This window comes from Ambystoma mexicanum, chromosome 1q, assembly GCF_040938575.1.
Source record: "Ambystoma mexicanum isolate Mex_15411 chromosome 1q, UKY_AmexF1_1, whole genome shotgun sequence".
NCBI classification, from domain to species: domain Eukaryota; kingdom Metazoa; phylum Chordata; class Amphibia; order Caudata; family Ambystomatidae; genus Ambystoma; species Ambystoma mexicanum.
Genome location: NC_090922.1, coordinates 634804223 through 634827223, shown reverse-complemented (window position 1 = coordinate 634827223; position 23001 = coordinate 634804223). Strand labels below are relative to the sequence as shown.

At 46.2% G+C, this 23001-nt stretch overlaps 1 protein-coding gene across 2 annotated transcripts in view; it reads left to right on the top strand.

Moving 5' to 3' along the window:
- ABCD3 (ATP binding cassette subfamily D member 3) overlaps positions 1 to 23001 on the top strand; it is a 949084-nt gene that overhangs the window by 296165 nt on the left and 629918 nt on the right. For both annotated transcript variants that reach the window (XM_069641211.1, XM_069641209.1), the window contains one exon: positions 18730 to 18827. In XM_069641211.1, the coding sequence (XP_069497312.1) occupies positions 18730 to 18827 (98 nt within the window). The remainder of the gene's footprint in view (positions 1 to 18729; positions 18828 to 23001) is intronic.

Sequence of the window (23001 nt, the reverse complement as noted above, 5' to 3'; positions counted from 1 at the left end):
AGTTAACCCCAGGCCCTCAAACGATCATACCATACAAGCTCTACCATGTGTAAAACTGTTATGTCTCTTGAGTTTGTCTGACGGTTTTCACACGATGTTGGGATTGTGCATCTGCCTGATAAGTTGCCATGCATTGAAAGTATCTTGATGTATCTGAAAAATGTGTGTGCAATTTGGATGTGACTGCATGTACTTTATTGTGTACGTGTAAAGTAGATCGGAGCCCTCCATTCTAGGCAGTCACCCATGAGGTTGATGGACTTTTACTAGCCTTCAGGTCACCTTTAGTGCTGCACCCTATATAATGCAACATAAAGCAGGCTAGCAATTTGGTTTAGCTGCTGGATAATCCCTTACATAGCACTCTACACGACACCTGAATCCTCCATTAACTTCAGCATTTATAATGCCAACATGTTAGTCATCGCTGCTAATGTCTGCTAATAGTCTCTTGAAATGTTACTGTTCATATGCAATGTAATGCTGTTTCTTGTTTCTCTGGTGTTAGGCAGAAACCTGTGCAGTTCCCTTGGGGAACACTGCAAAAGATTTAAGACTACAGGTAGAGCAGTAAACCCTTTTGGTAGCAGTCCGTACCACCCAGATTTACCTGGTAGCTGTGGCTGAGCAGTCAGACTTCTCTCAAGAAGAGTTAGGCAGTATGTAAAGTATACACAATATGTACCAAAACACAATAGCACAAGCAAACACTGACCAGAGCTTGGTTTCAAAAGTATATAGTTATTTATTCAAAATACACATAAGTTAAAAACACTCTAGCAAAAATATAGTAAAAACACTTCAACACAGTTATAATGAAAGTAAATTCAATCCTTTCTCCTATCTAGACAACTCTAGGTTAACACCACTTAATTAAAACAGAGGTGAGTGCTTAACGTTAGATGACACTCTAGTAGTTTCCAAGAAAGGGAGAGAAAAAGCAGAAATAGGTTAGACACACCACTCTAAGGTCCAGAACACTTGCAATAGGCTTAAAGAAGAATAAAGTCACAGGTGAGCAAAAGTCACTAGGCAGGGCCCACTCTTAGAGTAGCCGGAGCGAAAATGTGCCCAAGATCACACTGTTAGTTAGAGATTCAAAGTCTTGCAAAGAGTCAAAAAGAGTTTAGAGTGGCTCAGAAAGTTTAGCCAAAGTGTCCCAGGCACTCCCAGGTTCGAAAGCCGGGGACTAAATCTACCCCGTACAGTCGGTGGCAAGGGAAGCCAGGCGGAACACAGTACCTTAAGCGGAAAGGATCCTCCAGCGGGGGCAGTTGTTCCAGGCAGTGACAGCAAGGCTCGACGTCGGTCAGGGGAGAAGAATATCTCGCTGAAGAGCAGAAGAGAAAGGTCGTAGCACTGCCCGGGAAGAAACCAGCCGCGGAGTCCTCCGGTTAAAGGGTTGGTACCGACTTTCGCGGTATGGGGGTAAAGTGTGGTATTCCGGATGCCGGGGTGCTTGGCACAGGCAAGGCGGCCACGAGATACCTCAAAGGAACGGAAAGAAGGCGAAAACTGGTTGTCCCCACCAGTCAAGGGAAGGAGCCACTCCGTTAAGAGTTCTCCTCGGTCGTCGGGAAAAAGTGGTGAGACGGTTCAGCAGGGCTCCACCGGGTGGTGTCGTCGAAGCAGGTCGGCTCAGCTCTTCCCTCGTCGGATTCTTGGTCCTGTGGCGACTTCTGAAGTCCCAGTCCCCAAAGCCCTGCTTTTATGCAGCAAACCCCCATTCACCCAGCCTAGCTGTCACTCAAACATGCTAAGTGGTGAGCCGGGCGGCTCACCACTTGGGCCAATCAGGACGGAGTGCGACTTGAGTTACCAAGGTAACTCAGTCCAGGGTGCCTAAATCCCCCTCCACCCCTCCTAAGTACCCCAGACAGAGTGGCACCACTTTGGAGGGCTTCTGTGGAGAAGCCCGCCAAAAGTGGAACAAAGGGCTCCACTTTGGGTCAGAGTTACAGAGGCGAACACCAACGCCATTTTAGAATCAAGTTTTGGCAAAAAGTCCCAACCGGAGTTATAAAAATAAATATATAAACCGGCGGTATGTTTAAGGCTACCGTAAATAAATAATTAAATGTGTTAGCCTAAAACAATGGGAAATCCCATAGGGAAATATTCGCGGTCGAATATAAAAAGTAGTTTCCACTGCCACCAGCCAAAACTCGATCAGGGGGGACGGAGACGTGCCCCCTCGACTAACAGACCCTGGGGCAATCGAATTGCCCCAGCCAGTACGTCCACAATATGATGGTTTGTACTGGTTCTGTTCAGGATTCAAGACTAGCAAAGTCTTTGGTGACTTTACATGCCCTGGGAGACAGTAGTCAGTCCCAGGGTATGGAGTCTATGTTGGGGAGTCCCTAGGACACCCCTGGGTCACGGCACAGAGGGTGCTGTGTGACCCACATCACAAAAATACATGAGGCCCTATGGAGTAAAAGACCCCATAGCCCATTCAACACAAGGTTTAACCAAGAAAACACACTTCAACATGTCCAAGAGTGAGGGTAAAAGAGTCTCACTTTTGGCAGGAGAAAAAAATTAAACCCCAGAAATCCAGCAAAGCTGCTGGGGGACTCACTAGGTAGGGAAATTCAGCCTAAACAGAGAATTCTCCCTAACATCTGGTCAGACTTCGGTATGCCAAACAGCACTTCAAAGCCACAACAGTGGCATTTAGATAAATCATCGTAGCTTAGGTCACTTCCATCAAGGATGCAGAAAAGGTCTTTGTCTGCTGTTTCACAGACAAACCCAGACCAACTGCCTCCATCAAAATCATGACCTCAAAGCAGGCCTGACTCTGAAGAGTGTAACTATGCACCTATTTGGAACCTAGCTTGGGGGAGAATAGCTAGCAGACATCAATGGGCAAAGAAAACAAATGTGTGCATTTCATTCTTCATTGTGGACATATGCTAGAGCTCACCTATAGTCCTCAAGTGCTTCACATTTGCTGGCCTTGAACTAACAACTTGCAGTCTTCAAAAAGAAAGTGAAATAATCACCCCTCAGACGCATCATTGAATGAGTTCCTGATGCCAAGAAAAGTGATGGCATTGATACCACATGTCCTACGAAAGAAAAACTGGGGAACCGTTGTCACTCCCTGATCTGCCCAAAACGAATTCCTGAAAACCAAAAGTGGCAAACCTCCAAAACTAGTCAACTCTTGGACCGCACTACCAATTCAAAGTTCGGCCTTTTGATCTAAGGTCTGCTCCTTGTATATACACCAGATGTCTGACCCCTGTAGCATTTTGAGAGTGATCAATCGGGAAGGAAGCAAAGGTATATTCAACGGCAGCAAGGGGCCACCGCCAGTATATGGAGAGGAAGGAGTGGGGAATGATCAAATAACACCACTAGCCAAGTAGGGATAATGTTCGCCCACCCGAGTGTACTAAGCTCAGTAACCTAGCTGGGCACCAACCTCGCCATTTCCCTAGAAACCAGACAGTCACGAAAGGGAAAAGAAAGAATATACCTACCCAGTATTACAACCTGATGCATTAAACAAAACCAGGAACAAGAGACATATAACTCACACACCAAACCTCAAAGTTTTGCATACTTCACACAAAAACCTACACAACCACTTCTCTCGCAGCAAATCGCACGCACTTCACCGCACCGCAACAACAAACATCCAACACATAGATCGCAATAAGAGCACACAAGGACTCGCTTCAATCCTATATTCACACCAAAGCTCAGCGCATGGTGAAAACCGAACTGACGCTGCCAACAGGACACCACCTTCCCACCTTCCTAAGCCCGCATCACCCACTAACCGAACCCCACCTCTTTGTTTACAGATCTGCCTGAGCGCCTGGAGACCAACTCCGTTGGTGACGGTGCGCTATATAAATACCTTTTAATATTAACATTGATCAGAGATGGCATTAGGTCTCAAATAGTTGTGACACTTGATCAACGGAACACACTAGTGTCCGAATTTGAAAGTTCAGCACCTTTTATTTTTATCTGGATGGATGCAATTAATGCTTATACTTCTCACCCCCTTATCTACCTTTTCTGCCATACTTATGGGCGGTGGGGGGTCAGTCCCATTGGGACTTGTCTGGCACACCTTTGCATATTGTCCTCCAAAATATAAAAATGTAGGGGCAACGCTCTACTATGGTAGGACCTCTGTGCATGGTAGCTCTGCCCACCGGCAAAGCCTGCCAGTTCTCATTTTTTGGGGCCAGTAACAGTATAGCATTACGTGCTGTGGTGAACCATAAAGAGTAGTCTGACAATTAGAGGTAATTTTCAAGGAGTTTTATAAAAATTAAAGAACAAAAATGTCTATCTAGACCTGTAACTATGGGGACGTTCCCTACCTAGTCAAATTTAGGGTGCACTTTAAAGTCTAAAATAAAGTTCTTTGGTCCAAATGCTATCCAACTAGCTGGTCCTACCACTTGAGAAAAACCATTTAACTAAAAGGGAAAGTACCATAGACTCAGCAGGGCATCTGCCTGGGCCAATTTATACTTGGTTTGTTCTGGGGTTTCAAAATTCCTTTTTACACAACAGGATTTTTTTCCCAGTCTTTGTATCAAAGTATGGGTTTCACTCTCTCCTTTTAATAAAGAAAACTGTATCTTGTGAGCATTTCCATTCTTCCAGTATTTCTTGTAAACTAACAAAAAAGTCCTTCTTCCAGGCGTTGGGTCTTCCCCAAAGTCCTGTTATTCTCATACAAGTTATTTTCTTTCACCCAAGTTGTTTCACCTATCAGAGTTCTATACCTTCTGTTGCTTTCTCAGCCTTAATTCAAAGGGTTCATATCTCTTCCCGATTCCATCTTTCGTAGGGTATTTGCAGACTGTTTTTTAGGCTCTTGTAACGTTGATGGCTTTTCCAGCCATTATTCACAATGTCTATACTTTCTAAGGATATGCCCTCCATCAGGTTTCTCAAGCTCCCGTAACCTCATTGGCTATCCCCGCGGTTACTTGTCCCAGCAGCTATTTGTTGCTGTACATAGTCTGGCGTGTGCCGAACTCTGGGATTCTGGCTCCCTCATACGATCCGGTCTCGTCTTCCGTTACTGGCCCACCACTGCTCGTTCGTGGTCGTGCCACCAGATGAGATGTGGGGATTCCCGCCTCTACTCTCCCCCCCACCCCCCTCCCGCCTCAGCTCCTCGGTCGGGTAGAACGCCAACTCTCAGGCATTTGGCTCGCAGCTTGCCCGCCCTTCTTACTCCCACTGGCTCTACAACCCAGCAGGGCTCTGCCCCTCCAGGATGTCAATGATGGGAAGGCACACCTCTGCATAGTGGTTTCCTTTCCTCTGTAGGAGTTTCCTCTCTTGTACACGTCACAGGAGTAAATAGACCATGTCCTTCGCTGACAATGGCATTCTGGCTGTGTTCAGCATTGGAAGTAGCCAAAACATGTAAAGCAGGATCTTCGTAGAATACCGTCTTTTAAGGAGATATTTAAGTTTTTTCCACATCCATTTATGAGAGTTCTGCTCTGGAATAGGAGTCCTTGTCCCCAAGAGCCATTAGTGAGGGTATTGCATAGTGGGTTCACCTCCCTCACCTCAAAGGGGCTGGCTCTCCTCTGGAATGAATTGTCATGATTCATCACAGCGCCCTTTTCATGTCCTCCAAGTACTCACCAGGCATCCCCAGTTTATGTTGAGTCTAAAGACAGAGTTTTCAGTGTGCAGTACAAGGGTAAGATCCACACTCCCCTGTGCTTGGGGTGTTTGGGTCGCAACCACAGCTATACTCCGATGCATGCACAGCCTGCGATTTCCTTGTCGCACTGGACGTTGAAGAAAAACGTTTTGTGCTGGGAGCAGTTTTTTTTTCATTCTGTTCCTCAAACACTTGCAGGTCTTCATGGTATTGTTCATCTGTATAGCGCCTATACACAAAGCAAGTGTTTCAAAGCACTCAAGGGGGGGGAGCAAGGGGGAAAAACAGTCGTTCAGAGCCCTTGAAATTCTGAAACAATACAAGTCTGCGCAGGCAGAGTAAGTGCATATAATAGATTGACAGTCGAGATAACAGCAATATGGTCTGACGACGATTCTGCAGTTTTTAAAGTGCATATGTTGCCATCCTGCAGGGAGGGAAAGACGAGGGGAAAGCAGACATACCATCTTCAGGCATGGTACAGTTCAGATCGTACAAGTGCACAGATGGTTATAGGGGAGGGGAAGGTGGAGGATGGGGGACAAGTCCAGGGGGAGAGGGGGGGACCAAGGGCACTCAGTCGGTGAAGGCTGGGGTAAGTGCAGAGAGATGACCTCTCTTGGCAAGTGTGAGAGGACTGGCGAGGGTGCCGGGGAACTGTGAGACTGAGGTACACCAGGCAGCCAGTCAGCAAGCTGTACGGAAAAGGAGGGAGAGAGCGATAGTGCAGAGAGAAAGGTTAGGAGGGTAGAGGGAGAGAAAAGGAAGCGAAGAGGAATGTCTTGAGTTTCCGGAACTTAAGGAGATCGGGCTCAAGACGGACTTTGGCAGGGAGGCTATTCCAGAGGGAGACGCCTGCTGAGGCTAAAGATCTCCCTCCAAATCTCAGCTTGGAGAACTTGCTCACTCGCAGGAGGTTGGAGGTAGAGGAGCAGAGGGCTAGGGAACTACAGTATTTAGGAAGGCATTGTTGTAGATGGGTAGGTCCCAGGCCCCAGAAAGCCTTGAGGACAATGCAAGGATCTTGAAGTTGATCCTTGCAGCCATATGGAGCCAGTGGAGGGACTTCAGCACCGGAGAGATGCGGTCCCTGGGCTTGAGGCCAAGGATAAGTCTTGCGATTCTGTTCTGGATTAGTTGCATAGGGTGCAGCACAGAGGCACGGAGGTTAAGAAAGAGGCTGTTGCAGTAGTCCAGCCTTGAAAGAGCCAGGGCTCTGGAGATGGTGAGCCGCTGGGGGAAGGTGAGAAAAGGAAGAGTACCTCTGAGGAGGTGAAGCTGGTAGATGTGCAAAATCTGAGAGAAGGAGAGAGTGGAGTCGAAGATGACCCCAAGGTTTTTTGCCTCGCAGGTGGATGCAGGCGCAGGTCCAAGGGAGGCCGGCCAGAGTGAGAGTGGAAAAGCGGGAGCAGCAGTCCCAATGCGAACAATCTGTCTTACTGGCGTTGAGGCAGAGGTCTTTTGCAGCACATCATGACTGAATTGGGGACAGTCGTATATGAGCGAGGTGGCTGGGGGTATCCTGAAGGATAGTTGCGTGTCGTCCTCATAACACTGGAGGTTAGAGATGAAAGTGGCAATCACACCTGCCAAGGCAGCCATGTAAACCTTGAACAACCAGCTGGACAGGCTAGAGCCCTCGGGAACGCCACAGGTTGAGAGAGTGATAGTAGAGAGAAAGGACCCAAGTTCCTCCTGGGATGGGTGGTCGGAAAGGAAGGAGGTTAACCACTCAAGAGCCTGACCTGTGATTCCCAGGGTGTCACGGAGACGTGCGATCAGGATGTTATGATTTACCGTGTCAGAGGCGGAGGAGAGGTCGAGAACGCCACAGGTTGAGAGAGTGATAGTAGAGAGAAAGGACCCAAGGTCCTGGAGGGTCTGATAGTAGAGGAGGCTGCTGCAGGATTGGCCAGTGCCTTACAGACTTTGAAACGTTTGGTCGTGTTTGATTCAGCAGAAATGCAGGCTTGAATAAAGACTTTTCTTGGTGTGGATACAGTTGATATTGCCTTTGAAGGAGGCTGCAGGCCAGTTTGTCCGAGTGTATGCCTGATGAATTTGATTTCCGCTTAGCTGTCTTACACTTTCGTTTAAGGGCAACCAAATCCGAAGCGTACCAAGAGTTACACTTTTTGGAAGGCTTCAGACGGACCCTCATGAGTATGCAAGAGTTGAGGGAAGTGTGAAGTGTGAAGTGTGAAGTCCATTCAAGAGAGGGGTAGTAAGAGGGATAGAGAGAGGGATGTCGGTGGAGGTGAGTGCATCCAAAGTGTGGGCCGCTATGTGCATAGGGCCAGAGGGTAAGACCGAGAGGGAGATATAGTTGCATAGGTTGCGGACAGTACTTGAGGAGTCAAGCGAGTCCAGATGGATGTTGAGGTTACCCAGCAGGATGAGTTAGGAGGCGGAGGAGAGTAGAGAGGAGACCAGGTCAGCCCATTCTGAGAGGAAGAGCATGGACTGTCCTGGTGATCGATAGAAGGTGGCCATAAGGAGAGAGGATTTTTGGAGTGAGCCTTTAGGAGAGTGAGAGCCTGCAGACTAGGAACTCGAAGGAGGGGTAGGCATGAGAGGGGATGATGGACACAGGTATCCAGTCTGGGAAGATCAACGCCACTATCCCCCCATCCCCCCCCCCCCCCCTGATCCCTCAGGCCTGAGCACAGAGAGGATCTTGTATTCTTCAAGTAGGAGCGTGTCGAAGCTCATGACAGAGCTGTCCCTGAACCATGACTCTGTGATGGTGAGCATATCAAGGTCCATACGTTCAAGGAGGTGCAGATGTTAGACACGCGTTTTTAAGGTCTTCCGAGGGTGGCAGGTGAGCCAGAGGGATAGTGGAGGATGGCAGTGGTGCCAAGGCCGACAAGGGAACCGGGACAGTGCTGCAAGGCAAGGGTGCCTGTGCTGAGGTGGAGGGATGCACACTGGGCAAGGGAGCCTGTGCAGAGGAGGAGGAAGGCACAGTGGGCAAGGGAGCCTGTGCAGAGGAGGAAGGCACAGTGGCCGAGGGAGCCTGTGCAGAGGCGGAGGGAAGCCCAGCCAGTGTGCAAGGGAGCCTGTGCAGAGGAGGAAGTGAGCACAGAAGGCAAGGGAGCATGGCCAGAGGGGGAGAGGTAAGGTTAGAGAGGCGAGGCAGAAGCCTGTCAAAGAGAAGGTTGGGTTGAGGACCCTGAACCATTATGGTTTCATTGCAATAGACATTAATGATGACTCTGGAAATCGCGAAGTGGTCAACGATAACCTCCCAATGAGTGCCATGATTATTGGGAGAAGAGGCGATGGGGGAGATAAAGCAGACCATGTAGCGAGTCCATAGGTCAGGTGAGTTAAGGTAAGAGGATGTCTGCAGAGTTTCTCTGGCGGAACCCGTGACATAGGTGTCTGCAATAGGAAGGCATGGCTTGGAGCCCAGTATGTCCTTAAGTTTCTTCCAGCAAGATTTAGTGATAGGAGAGGGATTGGAGATAGAGAAGTAGTTGGAGAAGATAGGAGAGATAGTCTCATAGCTAGTGGCAGTGCTGAGGAGAACACTTCCCAGAATGATTTTCTGAGGCACAGGGAGGATGGGGGGTGCTGGACTGAAACACAAGGAGCGGAGGATAGAGGGGAGTGCACATAGCTAAATTCGATTTTGGCAGAAACAGGGTGAGACACAATTCAGCCACTGGGCACAGCTAAGTTTGAGTTTAGCAGAAACGGCGTGAGGCACAATGCTGCAACTGGGCACAGCTAAATTCGATTTTTCTGGGGTAATCTGAGCAGAAGTATAGGTGAGGCAGAGTGAATGCTGAAACAGTGAGAGGGGTGGAGGAGGAGGAGTGGTGAATGAGTAGTTATGGAGGCTAATCTTCAGGCAAGTAGAGAACCAATAGTGTTCAGTGGACTCGGAAGGCATGCGTTTTTAGCTTGGTCTCCATTTTTCATAATGGTGAAGGGTTGGATGGCCCCCAGACCCTGCCACGCAATGGACATGGGAACAGACAGGACCTGATGCAGGCCTTGTTTTGGTCGGACTGGCTTCCGCCTCCCGGTGATAACGATTGGCAAATGTAGTGCAGCCAGCCAATCGAGGGGGAACAAAGGCTCTGGCAATCTCGATGTCTCGAAGTCCTAGGTGTGTACGGCCACCTCTGAAAAGATCAAATGTTTATTTTTGAAATGAGGTTGTGAGCTGTTTATACAAACAGTTTTTACAGCCCTGGTAAATCACGATGGAGGGCAGATGTTAAGCCATTAGCCAGACAAGGTTCAGCATTATTTTGTGCACGGAAAGCCCTAGCGATTTCCCCCAAAAAACACTTTGATAATTTATCAGGACAAACAGGGTGCGTTGCAAGGCGATCTTCTGCCCACTGAGGTTGTTAACTTCCTGAAGCTGCCTGGAGAGGGGCAGACTTATTGCACTGCCAGTTGTATTCCCGGAAATGAGCTCCGGTGCAACCAGCTGTTTTTTGCAGGCAACGTGATGTATGCGCACTTCGTCCAGGGCCTGATGCAGGCCTTGGATTGGTGGGGCTGGCTCCCTCCTCCCATTGATAACGATTGGCAAATGTAACACAGCCAGTCAAAGGGAAACGAAGGCTCTGGCAAGGTGGATGGCTCAAACCCCTAGGTGCGGGCGACCATTGTCTGCTCCAGAAGCAAGCACGATGGTCACACGCCGTTCTATTGTTTACAGGGCATTTCGGACCCTGTACACGTTTCCATTCCCCGTCGCTCTGAAGCTACTGAAGCAGCGATTTGAATAAGTCAGCACGAGGAACGCAAGATGCCGGGCCAAATTTCCAAACGGGACAAGGCACTTCAGTAAGTGCCTTGTTTCATTTTAGAGCATGCCGGTGTGGGACTTACTGTGGGTAGCTATGTACGAGTGTAATCAGTGGTGTTCGAAGTCATGTAAACAGTGATGTCACCAGTGGTTCCATCAGTGATGTCATCTGGGATGTCAACTGTCATGTCATCATTGTGGTCATAGGTTGGACAATAGGCGGTGTGAAGTTAAGGTGCCTTTAGCTGAATTTCAGGGGTTTTGTATTCATTACGACATAGCTCCTCTCGTGGCCATGGTTGTGACCCTCTTAACTTTGTACAAGAACAATATCTTGTACCTCCCCTTTGAAAAAGCAAATGTCCACACTTATGGCAAAATCCTTAGCTATTATTACTAAGGCCTGTCGGAAACAATTCCAGTCATCAGTTGCAAGACAGGACTTTAGGTCAAGAACTTGTGGAGGTTTTAGGTAGTCTCTTGGAAGGAGGCAGAGACCATTTCATTGCTCTTCAAGTATTCACAGTGAGAAACAGAGGATTCAAATTAAGGGCTTCTTCAGTCAATCCTGCTCAGCACCTCCCAGATGCAGGAGAAGAAAAAATGAGGCTGGAGCCCAGGCCCACAAAGCTCCTGTCCAGTATTCGAATTTGCAGCAGGATGCTTCCAATTTTCAGAGGATTCCATCGTCTTCTCCACGGATTACAGACTACTCTACCTTCTTTGTTTTCTCCCCCTCTCTCCCTCTGACAGGTTTGCTCTTCTGTGCGCCTGCAGGAGGTACAGAAGCTCCCAGACATTATGGTGTTTTACAGTTCCAAAGAGGAACCGCGCAGCACTGATAACAGTATTGTATAAAAGAAAATCATGATGACCATGCCTTATGTGCAGTGGACCTGAAGCACGCATACATGTACTTCCTCTAATGATGCCTTCACAGGAGGTTCCTTGCCTGTCTCTACATGATGTGTACTTCCAATAGAGGGTGATACTTTCTTTACAAAATGCAGCTAGAGAATTTTCACGAAACCCATGTCTGTCATTGGAGCTCATCTTCAGCAAAGGAGGGCATATATATATATATATATATATATATATATATATTAGTACCTAGACGATAGGCTTCTCCATGACCTTTAGCCAAGGAAGCCTCAGCAGCTTTCCAAAAATTGCTACAATTGCTGCTCTACCTGGCATTCTCAGTCAATCAAGAGAAAGCCCAGATGATCTCTACTCAGAACATTCACTGTTGTCTTTCAGTGAGACTTCAACAAAGCCATTGTATTCCCTACAGCAGAAAGAGTAAAAAAAAAACATCATGGCGACTGTTCAGCTGTTTCTAGTCAAGACCAATCTTCAACTTGTTGATTTCCGTGGCTGCTGGAGCTTATGGCTTGGTACATTCAGTCATTGCCTCTGGCCAGTTTAAAGATGAGGCTCCTCCAATTACATCTGTTATGATCTTTGAACAATGCTTTGGACAAGCACTCTGCTCATATTCAGATTTCCAATGTTCAAGTTCTCATATGGTGGAGCTGACTGGAGAATCTCTTGAAGGGAGTGTCTTTTTCAGAACTCCCCTTCACACCCCACAAGACGGTTCTAACAGACTCCTCCTTTACATGATTGGGTGCTTTATTGAATGTTGTTTGGGTTCATAGGCTCTGGTCCTGACTAGAAAAGATGGAACGTATCAATATGCTGGAACTCAGTGATTTTCCTGGTCCTGACTGAGTTCCTCTTTTCAATCACTGACAATCTGATACTGATTCAGACAGACAAGTTGACTTACATGTACTATAAAGACAAACTGGGAGGTGTTAGATCTCCAACCCCATGTGGGCTGGCAGTAGACATTTGGGAGTGGGCCTTTGATCAACTAATTCTCCCTCACAGCCATTCACCTTGGCGGAGTGGAAAATATGGAGGTAGAGAAGCAAAGCAGATTGCAACTCCAATCATGAATGGTAATTCCCTTACTTGGTTCGTCCACATCTTTATCAGTGGCGCAGTCGCTTGCTTACAGGTATGTTCACCGCTGCGACCAAAAGTGCAACGACTGTTTCATGGGAAACGGAGGAAAACTTCAGATTGCTGGGCGATGCTCTTGCAATTTCTTGAGAAATTTGTTAATTTAGTTGTTTCCACATTCTGTTCATCTGCAAGGTGGTAGCCAAATGGCGCATAACATCGAAATCCTCAATGATATTGATGACCACATTGGCCAGCCAGGACAAGGTTCATATGTGATGGAACTGATCTCAGAGGGTCCGTTCTCTCTTCTGGTGTTTCCGGAGATTGTATTTCAGCAGGGTGGGAGTGTTCTTCATCCATTCCCTCAATCATTGAGCTTGATCAGCTGATTCCTGAAGAGCTGTCACCCGGCTTTTGGACAGTAATTAAAAAAAAAATTATCCAGACAACAAGAAAACCTTCAACTATCTCAGTACATACGCAAGTGGCTCAGATGTTGCCAATGGTCTTTACAGAGATTCTAAACCACCCTAATGTAACTCATCTAGCAGAGATGGGAGTTGTGGTGGAATCTTGTTGCACTACCTATAGGGGCATGCAGAAACGCTACTGACCTGTCCTTTTCGAACTCTAACCCAGTTGTCTGACATATTGAGGGCCTGCTCTGGCTGTTTCCACCTGTGAAGATACTACACCCTTTGTGTGACCCTAACTTGGTCTTGTCCGTCATTTGTGAGAAACGAGAAGCTGTCTCACGTACTAGTCCCCGGGGATCTGTCATCCAGGTGGCCAGAACATGGCCATCGCTTTTGGATCCAGTTCCTGGAGGTGAACCAGTGCGGGAGGATCAACTGGGTGAGGGGTCTTCGGGGAGTGGGACACCAGATGGTGAGACGTGGTATTACATTTCTTGTAACACCTTTACCCCCATCCTACCAAATAGGATGTTTAGGAACTCAACACCCCCCTCTCCTTTACAACACACTTTCTCACGGACAGCCCATTATGAGAAAAAACTGACTAACACCCGAGCTGTATACCGGACGTGTCTCAATACAATGGTCAGGCAATTACTGACCATCACACACACCTGACTTCCATTAAGCTTCCCCACATGGATAAAAGGTGGAGCACGAGAGCACACTCTGAGCGAGGCAAAGCACACAAGGAAACGCCAGTTCCAAGATGGCAGATTATTGAGAGAAGGACTGGTAAATCGAAGGGGATTGCAAGGAGGGAAGTTCCTTCACCTTTTCGACAAGCAACAGCTTCTTTCATGAGCCCTCCAGATTGGAAAGCGTAAGACCAGGAAAACGGGCTGAAGAATCCTGCATGGTCTGTCGGAAATACCTGGGGCCCTCCTGCGTCTATATCAAGGCAGGGAGCACCACGAGCCGCAGTGGTACAGTCCTTGGCTCCAAGAACAAAGCAGCGTGAGTTAAAATCAACACAGTTGGGGAGACTGTTGTTGTAGTACGTTTATTTGGATGTAGTAAACATCAATTTAACGAGCACATGCCATACATAAAACATAGTATGCATAATGAATAATACTCATACCATAACATGTTCATAAAACTCATGAAGTAAACTTAAAAGCTTCACATACATTTTATTAAAAAATACAGCATCCTATCTCCATTCAAAAAAAAAAAACCTTTCTTCTGTTCATAGCAGCCTTCAAGTAGGACAAAAGGGCCCATGCCGTCAGTTTGGTTCCTGCTGACCGAAGGAACGTCATAGCTGGTCTATACTGTCGAATATCCCTAAAATCTGTAATAGTGTCCGTTTCCTTATCTCGCGATAGCCTGGGCAAAATTAAATAAAATAACTCAGATTCTCATTGGGGGCTTCACACACAGGGCAGCTGCGGTCATTTGGATAGCCAGGCCATTTCAGTGTTTCCTCTCAGCACTGATTCTGGCCCTGGTAATGAGCCAGCTATGGTACTTCTTCCCAGCCCAGACAAGATACAGTTGTAAATTCAGCATGAGTCACCTGTGCAATCAGGGCACGCTTAGCAACAATGCCTCGGCTCACTGCCTCCTTGTTACTTTTGCCAGCAGTAACCCTGCTGCCGGGGGGAAACTCAGTAGGAACATCACACTGACCCAGAAGGTCCATAACCACCCTTAACCATGGGATTTTGGACCATCTGTCTCTGTTCAGCATGCCGCTTATAATAAAGCGGCATAGCTGCATTCTTGTTTCCCCAAAGCCTCAACCATAGCTTTCTCAGGGTGGCGTCCCAATCATCCTCCCAGAAAGCCATCCCCAGTTTCTTGTGGACTGAGGCACATGATGATTAGGCTGGAAACCCCAAGAGATTTTTAAAAAACCTGTTCTCCTTGCTCTGTAACTCACCAGGCTTACAATAGCCCCACAATGCATATTGAGTAGCTGCCTTAATCCGTGAGGAATACACCTTGAGCTGATTGCATGTGCTGTCCCTTACACCTTGCTAAAAAGCATTGTCGGCCCCTCAAATATTGGCTATTTTTCAGGGACTGTTTTTTCACATGAGCACTGCCCGACATGGTCTCGGAAAACCTTACCCCCAATTAGTCATATTCAGTAACTCTTGGAATAACTTCCCCACAACACACTATCAGATGCATCTTGATGAGCTTCCTTCCCTCTTTACAGCCCATCACTGCCGATTTAGCCGTATTGACTTTAAGACCTACTTTTGTCATAAAAGAGGCATAAGCATCGCCCAGAATTTGTAGAGCCCTGGGGGTTCTGGCCAATAGGACTGTCGTCCGCATATGCTAATACTGGGAATGGCCTACCCTCCAGTGTCAAAATGTCTGCACCAGTATTCAGCAGGGCCTGCAATAAGCTGTTTATATACAACGTAAAGTGTAATGGGGCGGGCACACACCCCTGCTGGACACCCAACCATATGTTGAAATACTCTTGTGTACCTTCCTCCACGTCCATATCGCACGTTGGCTCTGTTGTCTGTATGTAACTCCCTTAATTCCCCCAAGATAGCCTTAGGGCAACCCATTGACTTGAGCACAGCAAAAATCAACACAGCCGGTGAGGTGGGGAGACCGATACAAGACTGGTCTGTGTTCAAGCAAAGGTTGCAAGCGGCAACATTGTATTGTGAGCGCTGTAACAAACCTAGTTTGAAATATGTGTGATGATAGACACAAGTAAAGTTGAACTGCTGATGAGTTATTGAACTTTGAACCCAAGATATGATACCTTTGACAGTCCGGCATCGCGTATGTTCTCAATCGAATGTCTCTGTGAGGTAGGAGTGGATGAGTTGTAGAGAATTGTGAATCAAAGTGGTCCTGCGACGAGTCGAGCAAAATCCTGTGCACAATCGGAAGTCTTCGATGTTGATATAGTAAATAATGTTTGTGGCAACGTAGATAGTTGGCCCGAGTCCGGCAGAGGGAGATCAATTGAAAGCTTTGTGTTAAAGTGGGTCTGAGCCCGGTAGAGGGGCACCCGGGGTGAACAGAAATATCATCTGAGAATTTGTACATGTGAAATCCTAAGAAGAAAGGAACTTCGGTGTTTGTTGTGTTGCATCAGGGCCTCTGATAAAGAGACTTTCAATGGCAAAGGGTCTTTGGCACAGAAGGCCATGATGAAGTTTTGGACTGCACCCTCATGCTCGAGAAGCCCGAGACCTTGCTAAGCTTGAGTGTGCTCCTTTGTCCCGACATTTCTTGTACACTTTTCTTTTGCATAAAATTGTTTCCCACTCGATTTGTATTTAGAAGTAAGGATTGGCAATAGGTTTATTAGTATAGGCCCTTTTGTCAAAAAAAAAAGACACCAATAGGACTGGTTTATTTTATTGATGGTCGTAACTTGCTCCCATATTTGAACTATGATCACTTTTGTCTGTCTTACTGTTTGATACCATGCCTTCCTTACACATTGTTTATAAGCCTTGTGAGCTAATACCCTCAGTAGTTATTTGTCTAGTAACCTGGAATGGTGTGTTCCTGGTGGTGGTCACCTCGGCTAGAAGAATCAGACAGAGGCTTTTTCTCCAGAACCTTAAACAGTATTCCACAAGGACAGGGGTCACCCACAGTTGTTGCCAAAGGTAGTGCCAGCATTACACAAGGCAAGAAAGTTTGGTCCCAGTACAGCATAGCCTAGATGTTTTAGTAAAGATTGTGTTCTTATTTGTATGTTTGCAGCCAGGGACTAAGGCCGCCAAGGCATCCATTGCTCGTTCCACAGTAATTTGCATCTCTTATAGCTAGACTATGGGTCTTATTCGCTAATCGTCAAATTGCCCCTTCAGGGCATGCGTGCGTGCCTGTGCAAGTACAGCTAAGACTGGTTCAGTGGCTTTCCCGAGGCATGTTCCTTGGGATGTGATTGTACAAGTGGCTACATGGTCTTCTCAGTCGACGTTCTGCAGATATTATTATTGTATGTACACTAGCTGAGGTTTGGGCACAAGGGCCTGTCAGGCTGTTCTGCAGAATCTCTTTGCTTGATGTAACTCGGTTCTTCCAATGAGATTTGTGCTTGGTAATCTTCCTTAAGAACATAAGAGTAAATAAAAGTTGCTTACCATAGTGATTTCTGTACTATTAGTTTATATTCCCCTTTTTTCTCCATACCTCTACCGTCCATCCTCCTAAAAAGATGCAGATATAGTCTAACGCTTGTGAAAAAAGGGACCAACCAGTGTTGCAGGTGGGCGCAGCTAATGTGTGCCGAAGGCCCCCCGCCAACCCTCTTCGCATGTTTGCTTGCTCTACCCCCAAATTTGAGTTTTTGGCAGGAAAATTCTGTTTTGCGGTCTTAGGCAGATTTTCTGTTTGCAAATCTTATCCTCTGTCCTGAGACTCGGCGCTGCAGCTGGACTCGGTGAGTTCGTTTCATTGACTTTGAACGCAATCAAGACTTTTTTAATTGACCTTATGCATTCACTTTTGTTTTTGTGTAACTGGACCCTCTATTTTTAAGTTTCCAGTGAGGGCAGACCGCTCTCCATTTGGTTTCAGCATCCATATTTGTCCTATGGCAGCCGCACCCACCTTGTTGTGCTTCCCAAGGCACTAACGGCCCCTTTTGCAATGTCGTTTTGGTTCACTGGGTAGCCCATAGGTCTGTCAGTGCAGGAGCAATCCTTTCCATTTTATGACATGTGCTTTTACCTTTGTATTACAAGCCATCCTACATGGAGTGCTCTGGGGATACTTTGTGTCCCCCCCTTTATGTTTACACTTAAGTACCATATTGCTATTTTGATGTCACCCTCCTTATATACTGGTGGCATTCATTATGTGTATGCCCTTTTTGCGGGTATATTGCCCCGCACTGCCATTTTAGCTGGAATAATGTACTTTGGAGGACCATATACTCAAAATGGCCTCTATGCACATTTTAAGTCCTGTTCAAGATGGCGTGTCCTTTGTTGGCTGTCCTTTTACCTTGTCAGGTTGTGTGGAGTCCACTTTCTTCATGCACCTTGCCTGGCTTCTTGCAAAAAGCCTGAAAAGGCGTCCCTATATGTGCACTGGCTTTGGGAACTCGCTGAGCTGGAGGATTCGGACAATGTTTCCTTCAACCGTTCAAGAAGTAGAAAAGCATCTCCACTTCCTTAAAAGACTGAAGACTTTTCTATTCAAGAAATCCTTGTGCCTAAATTGATAAGCCAATATTGGCCCGTCCCCGCCTCACGCCTTTTAGAACTGCCCTTAAATGTCTGCACTATTATACCTGAAAGGTACTAACCTCTAATCGCTTGTGATCTACTGTTTGGCATTACTGTGCACTAACCTGTGCGCATGTTCCATGCACTTGTAATGGCTTGGCACTTACACTGAATTAATCTCTTCTTGAACCCTCTGCCCCCCTCTACTACTCCGATCTTAATGTTCCACAAGGCCAGGAAATATCGAATTCCCTTTCCCCTCTTCCTTTGTTCTGGGGATGATACTAAACTGCTCTGTGCATGATTATTGCCTTATAAAACAAAACAAAAAACAGTGAAATATTGACATATTAAGTCAGTAGCTTAGTTTTACCATACAATCTACTATTTGTGCTATTGTGTCTTATTTAAAGACTAATCCACACGTTTTAATTGTACATAGTGTTTGAAGAAGGTATATCAATTAACTTGCATTAACAGCTATACAAATACATTCTGGTTTTATGTTAAATATGAGTTGGAAGTGGAAAACAAAGCAGTTTACAGCAGCTTGAAATTATCAGTTATGTCTATTACTTCAAATGGTCATCAGCTTGTGGTGTTGGTTATCATTTTCGGATTACATAGCAATAACCAGAGTGTTTTTGTTTCTTTTTATTGATCTCTTAGATCTCATTGGTGAATAATTTTTTGAAATTCGGGCTAAATGAACTGAAGTTGTGTTTCCGTGAAAGACTGACAAAATACTTATATGATGAATATTTGCAGTAAGTATCATTCCCTATCTTATTGTAATACAATTCTTAATGAAGTGAACTTGGATCTGCTTGAAATTGTTTGTACATTTTCTCGGAGAATACATCCTGCATGGCATGTTATGTACAGGTTTCTCTAATGCCCTTTTTGGCACCAACATTTGGGAATCTCAGCTGGCTAGCAAGGTGCTGTACCTTCTGATTGGGCAAATATCCAGCTGCTTGTTCTCCATTCCCTTCCCCTCTCCTTTTCTCCAAATGAATCCTTCCACTTGCTCCATTTGTTTGTTGGAAGAGCTCAAAAGAACTACATTGTTGTATAAATAGTGTATCCTTTTAAACCGTTTACATTTCTTGTAGTTTGTATATCATAAAAGAATTGTATATATCTGTGTGTAAAATTATTTTAACTATCATAAAATATGATAGTTCCCTCGCTGCCAAGTCTTGTATATGTACCAGCTAAAAAAACGTTTTTCCTGCTGTACCATTGGTATGGCTAATCTCCTGTACAAATGATTGCAGGAAACCGGACTTCTAATCGCCACGTTTAGATCCACAAAAACGTAAATATTTGTGCTCTGTGGTATTGCTTTATATCTGAAAGTAAGTGCAAGTTTCACAGCATTGGAACTTTTTTTGAATTCCTATTTTTATACTGATTACCGTTTGGGACTCTCTGGGAAACGTAGTTAAAAACAATGTACCTGTACATGTACGTTTACATCATTATCTATCTAGCGTTGTAGTAGGCATTTTTTTCTAATGTCTGTAGGGCTTTATTTACCCAACTGCTCAAACAATTCTGATTCTAGAACTGCATTCTTTCTGTGGTTGCGCCGGGGTGCCTCAGGCCCCTCTTCCCATTAGCGCCCCTGTCTATATAATACAAAATGAAGTTCTACGTGCTGGGATGACCACACACTATGGGGTGAACACTGTAGTAAAACATGTCTGTTATGAAGTCTTGAGAGGGGGCGAGCGAGAGAGAGGGGGTGAGGGGCGAGCGAGAGAGAGGTGGTGAGAGACAGAGGGCGAGCGGGAGGGACGGAGGGAGGAAGGACAAGGGGGGGCGAGAGGGAGGGAGGGAGCGAGAGAGCGATGAGATGGGGCAATGTGGATGGAGAAGTAGAGGCATGTGAGACAGGCATGGTATCAAGAGACACAGACTAAAAAAAGGTGCTGGTATTAAAACCTTTATTTACTAAGGTTCCTGGGATGGTGTAATGCCTGGCTGATCCCAACTCTAAAGGGATAGTTCCCTTAACTGATGTTTCTAAATGCTGTCGATGTCTAATAGTCCAAAATAAATGTCAGTCTGTGTCTAAACGTATGCTTGCCCTCACTCTTTACAAAAATGTGATGGGAAGTCTTTAAAAAAAGAAAATAGTGGTTCAACAGAAAATAGGAAACCAAGGTCTGTTTCAGGTGGTCATCTCCCCAGGTGTAGTTTGGTCAATGTCACAAAAATGAGTTCAGTCAAAAAGAGCTGTTCGTAAGACCTTCTCCACAGAGCCCCTGCAGTTGTTTCAAATACCTTCAGTGCCATTGGGATCCTTAGGTTTGCCGTCCCCAAGCTTCAACTTGTTCAAGTTCCAAACACCACAAAAGAAATCTAACGCAGTTCTTTTTGAAGCTTCTCAGGGTTCCCTTCTCCAAGCTTCAATCCTTTCAACACTACCAAACAATAAGTCTCCAACTTGGTTGGGCCTCTCAGGGTTCCATTCCCCAAGCTCAGGCCCCTTTCAGTTTCCAACACAAATTCAGTTTTGTCAGGATGCACTTTGCTTTATTTGGTAGGCCTCGCAGGGATCGCTTCCCCAAGCGTAGGCCCCTTTTTGGTTTCAAATACAAGTTCAACTTCTCAGGATGCACCTTTCCTTTTTAAACAATTGTTTCACACACACTTCGAAACCGCCTGGTTCTTTGCTCCTCCTAGGCATGTGTCTTGCTTTTTCTTGGCCATGTGTAGCGACCTCAGAATTACATCCCGCTAGACCTTAGCAAAACACGTTATTGGACTCAGATAGGCAAGGAATTACACTTAGACCACTAGTTATATGAAAACAAAAAGGCTTGTTGTAGGCCCATTATTCACTCTTTGTATATAGACACATAACATATAGTCAATTATACAAAAACATAGAAAGATGCCTTCATATCGGCCACCACAGAACTGCTTAGTCCCAGAGCATGTAGGCAAAGAGATCACTCGTACTAACATGGTCCGGAGCCGAGTGTCCTCCCTCTCATCGAGACTACATCACCCGGGGGTCCAGTTCTATCTGCTTTCCTAGAGGAATGGCATCTCTTTGTGGGGGGATCCCCGCCCCTCATTGGTTACCAGACTGCCCTCGGCTGAAGTGCAGACAATAAGCATGAGGAGCCAAGAGTGGAAAATTCCAGCTAGAAGTGGAAAAACCCAGCTTCTCTGCATTGCATTCTTTCCCTGTACCCCTTATCACTGCACCTGCAGAATGCTCGGACTCCCTTTCTGGTTCTTCCTTCAGCGGACAATGCAACAACTATCTCCACAGTTAGTTCAGCTGACATCATTATGTGACCTTGCCTCCGCTGCAGAAATGCACGTCTACTTACTGAGCCCACAAAACCACAGGCTTTCATTGCGGTAATGGAAGTGAATGTCTAAAATGGCTGCGCATCACCGGCATGTTCTCTTTAGCTCATTTTGCACACACGCACTACACTGTGACCACTCTGATCTGCAACCCCCCTCTAATTCCTGCTCTTATCTTAAACCTTCCAGCACCCCTTCTTGTTTTCGTTTTGCTTCTTGCTTGTGCACATTTGCACTTTCCCTTTTGTGTTCCTTTTATTTAATTGTCCACTCTTGCACTTTCCTTTACTTTCTTATCGTGCCTCTTGCATATCTCACATCCTTTTGTTTCCCTGTGTACTCTTGCACTTGTCTGTTTCTTTCTCTATCATTCTCCTGCATGCGTAACGCACTGTCCTTTCTTTACTGTGCACGCTTTGTACTTCTCTTCATTGTAAACGCTTTTAAACTCTTCACGTCTTTCTTTTGCTTTTTTCTTCTTCCCCGCCGCCAGCACAACTTTCTCCCTTTTTTTCTTTTCTCCTGCTTATTTCTGATACATTCTGTCCTTTGCACACTTTCAAACCTTTCAGCTCCGTGCTGCTTTCCAATTGTCTTTCTCCCGCTTCATTTCAGTCAAATGCACTCCTGAGTTTCTCTAACTCACTGGGTAGCATCGCGTTGACAAAGCTGTTCCACTGGTTACACTGGGTTGAGGTCAGGGTCTCACCACCTGCCCCTCAGACACCTTTGGGAACAGCACACGTTGCAAGGGAATTAACATTTTCCCATAGGCCACCAGCAGGATACAGGCTGCTTTATTCCGGCTCCTTGGAGGCAGCCATGCTGCAACCCCTCTCAAACACCGGGCCAGTGTCTCTGCACGCTGTTCTCCTCCAGGCTCTTTCTCCTGCTGCTCCCTGCACCCTGGCTTCTCGCGTCTTGACTGCATCCCCAGCTCGTTCACTTTTTTGTGTGAAACCACACTTTTTATAGTGGAGAAAATAGTCCAGAGGGGTCGGGTGTGAGTGGTCATTACTATATGCCTGATCCTGCCTGACTCTATTAGTGGGGCAGCTTGAGTTCTCTCTATGGTAGGTTTCCCTTACTTTCCCCATGTTGTTTCTATGGTTAATATGTACTGCTCTTAGTTGCCTCCTCCTCGTCTCAGTATTTGTTGGAAATGGGGACGGTGGGATTGAAAATACCCCATGAACGCTGAGGGAGAGTAGGTTGGAGTGTTATTGGGAGTGGGGGGCATACCCCGTCTCTCCTTTGGGTATCCTCCTCCCAATCCCTTGTGACCCTCCACTCAGGTGATCCTCCCTCACATGTCCACCCCAGGAAAAATGATGTAAAAAAAAGACAAAATATTATCGCACTGAAGTCGCAGAACGAAATGTGTGGTACATTCCTGCAATGCTTCTGCGAGTTTGAAAAATAAAGTGCAATTATCATTTCCTTCAATATGGCTTCGTTGTTGTAACAAAGGCTTTCTTGCATGAAATGCTGGCACTGGTCGAACTTTACTTTACATAGGAATGGCCTTGGGCTGGATAAACAAAATGTACATTTATTCAGAATTCCATACTTGTGCAGAGCACGGCGAGATTGAGTGCACGCATGCTG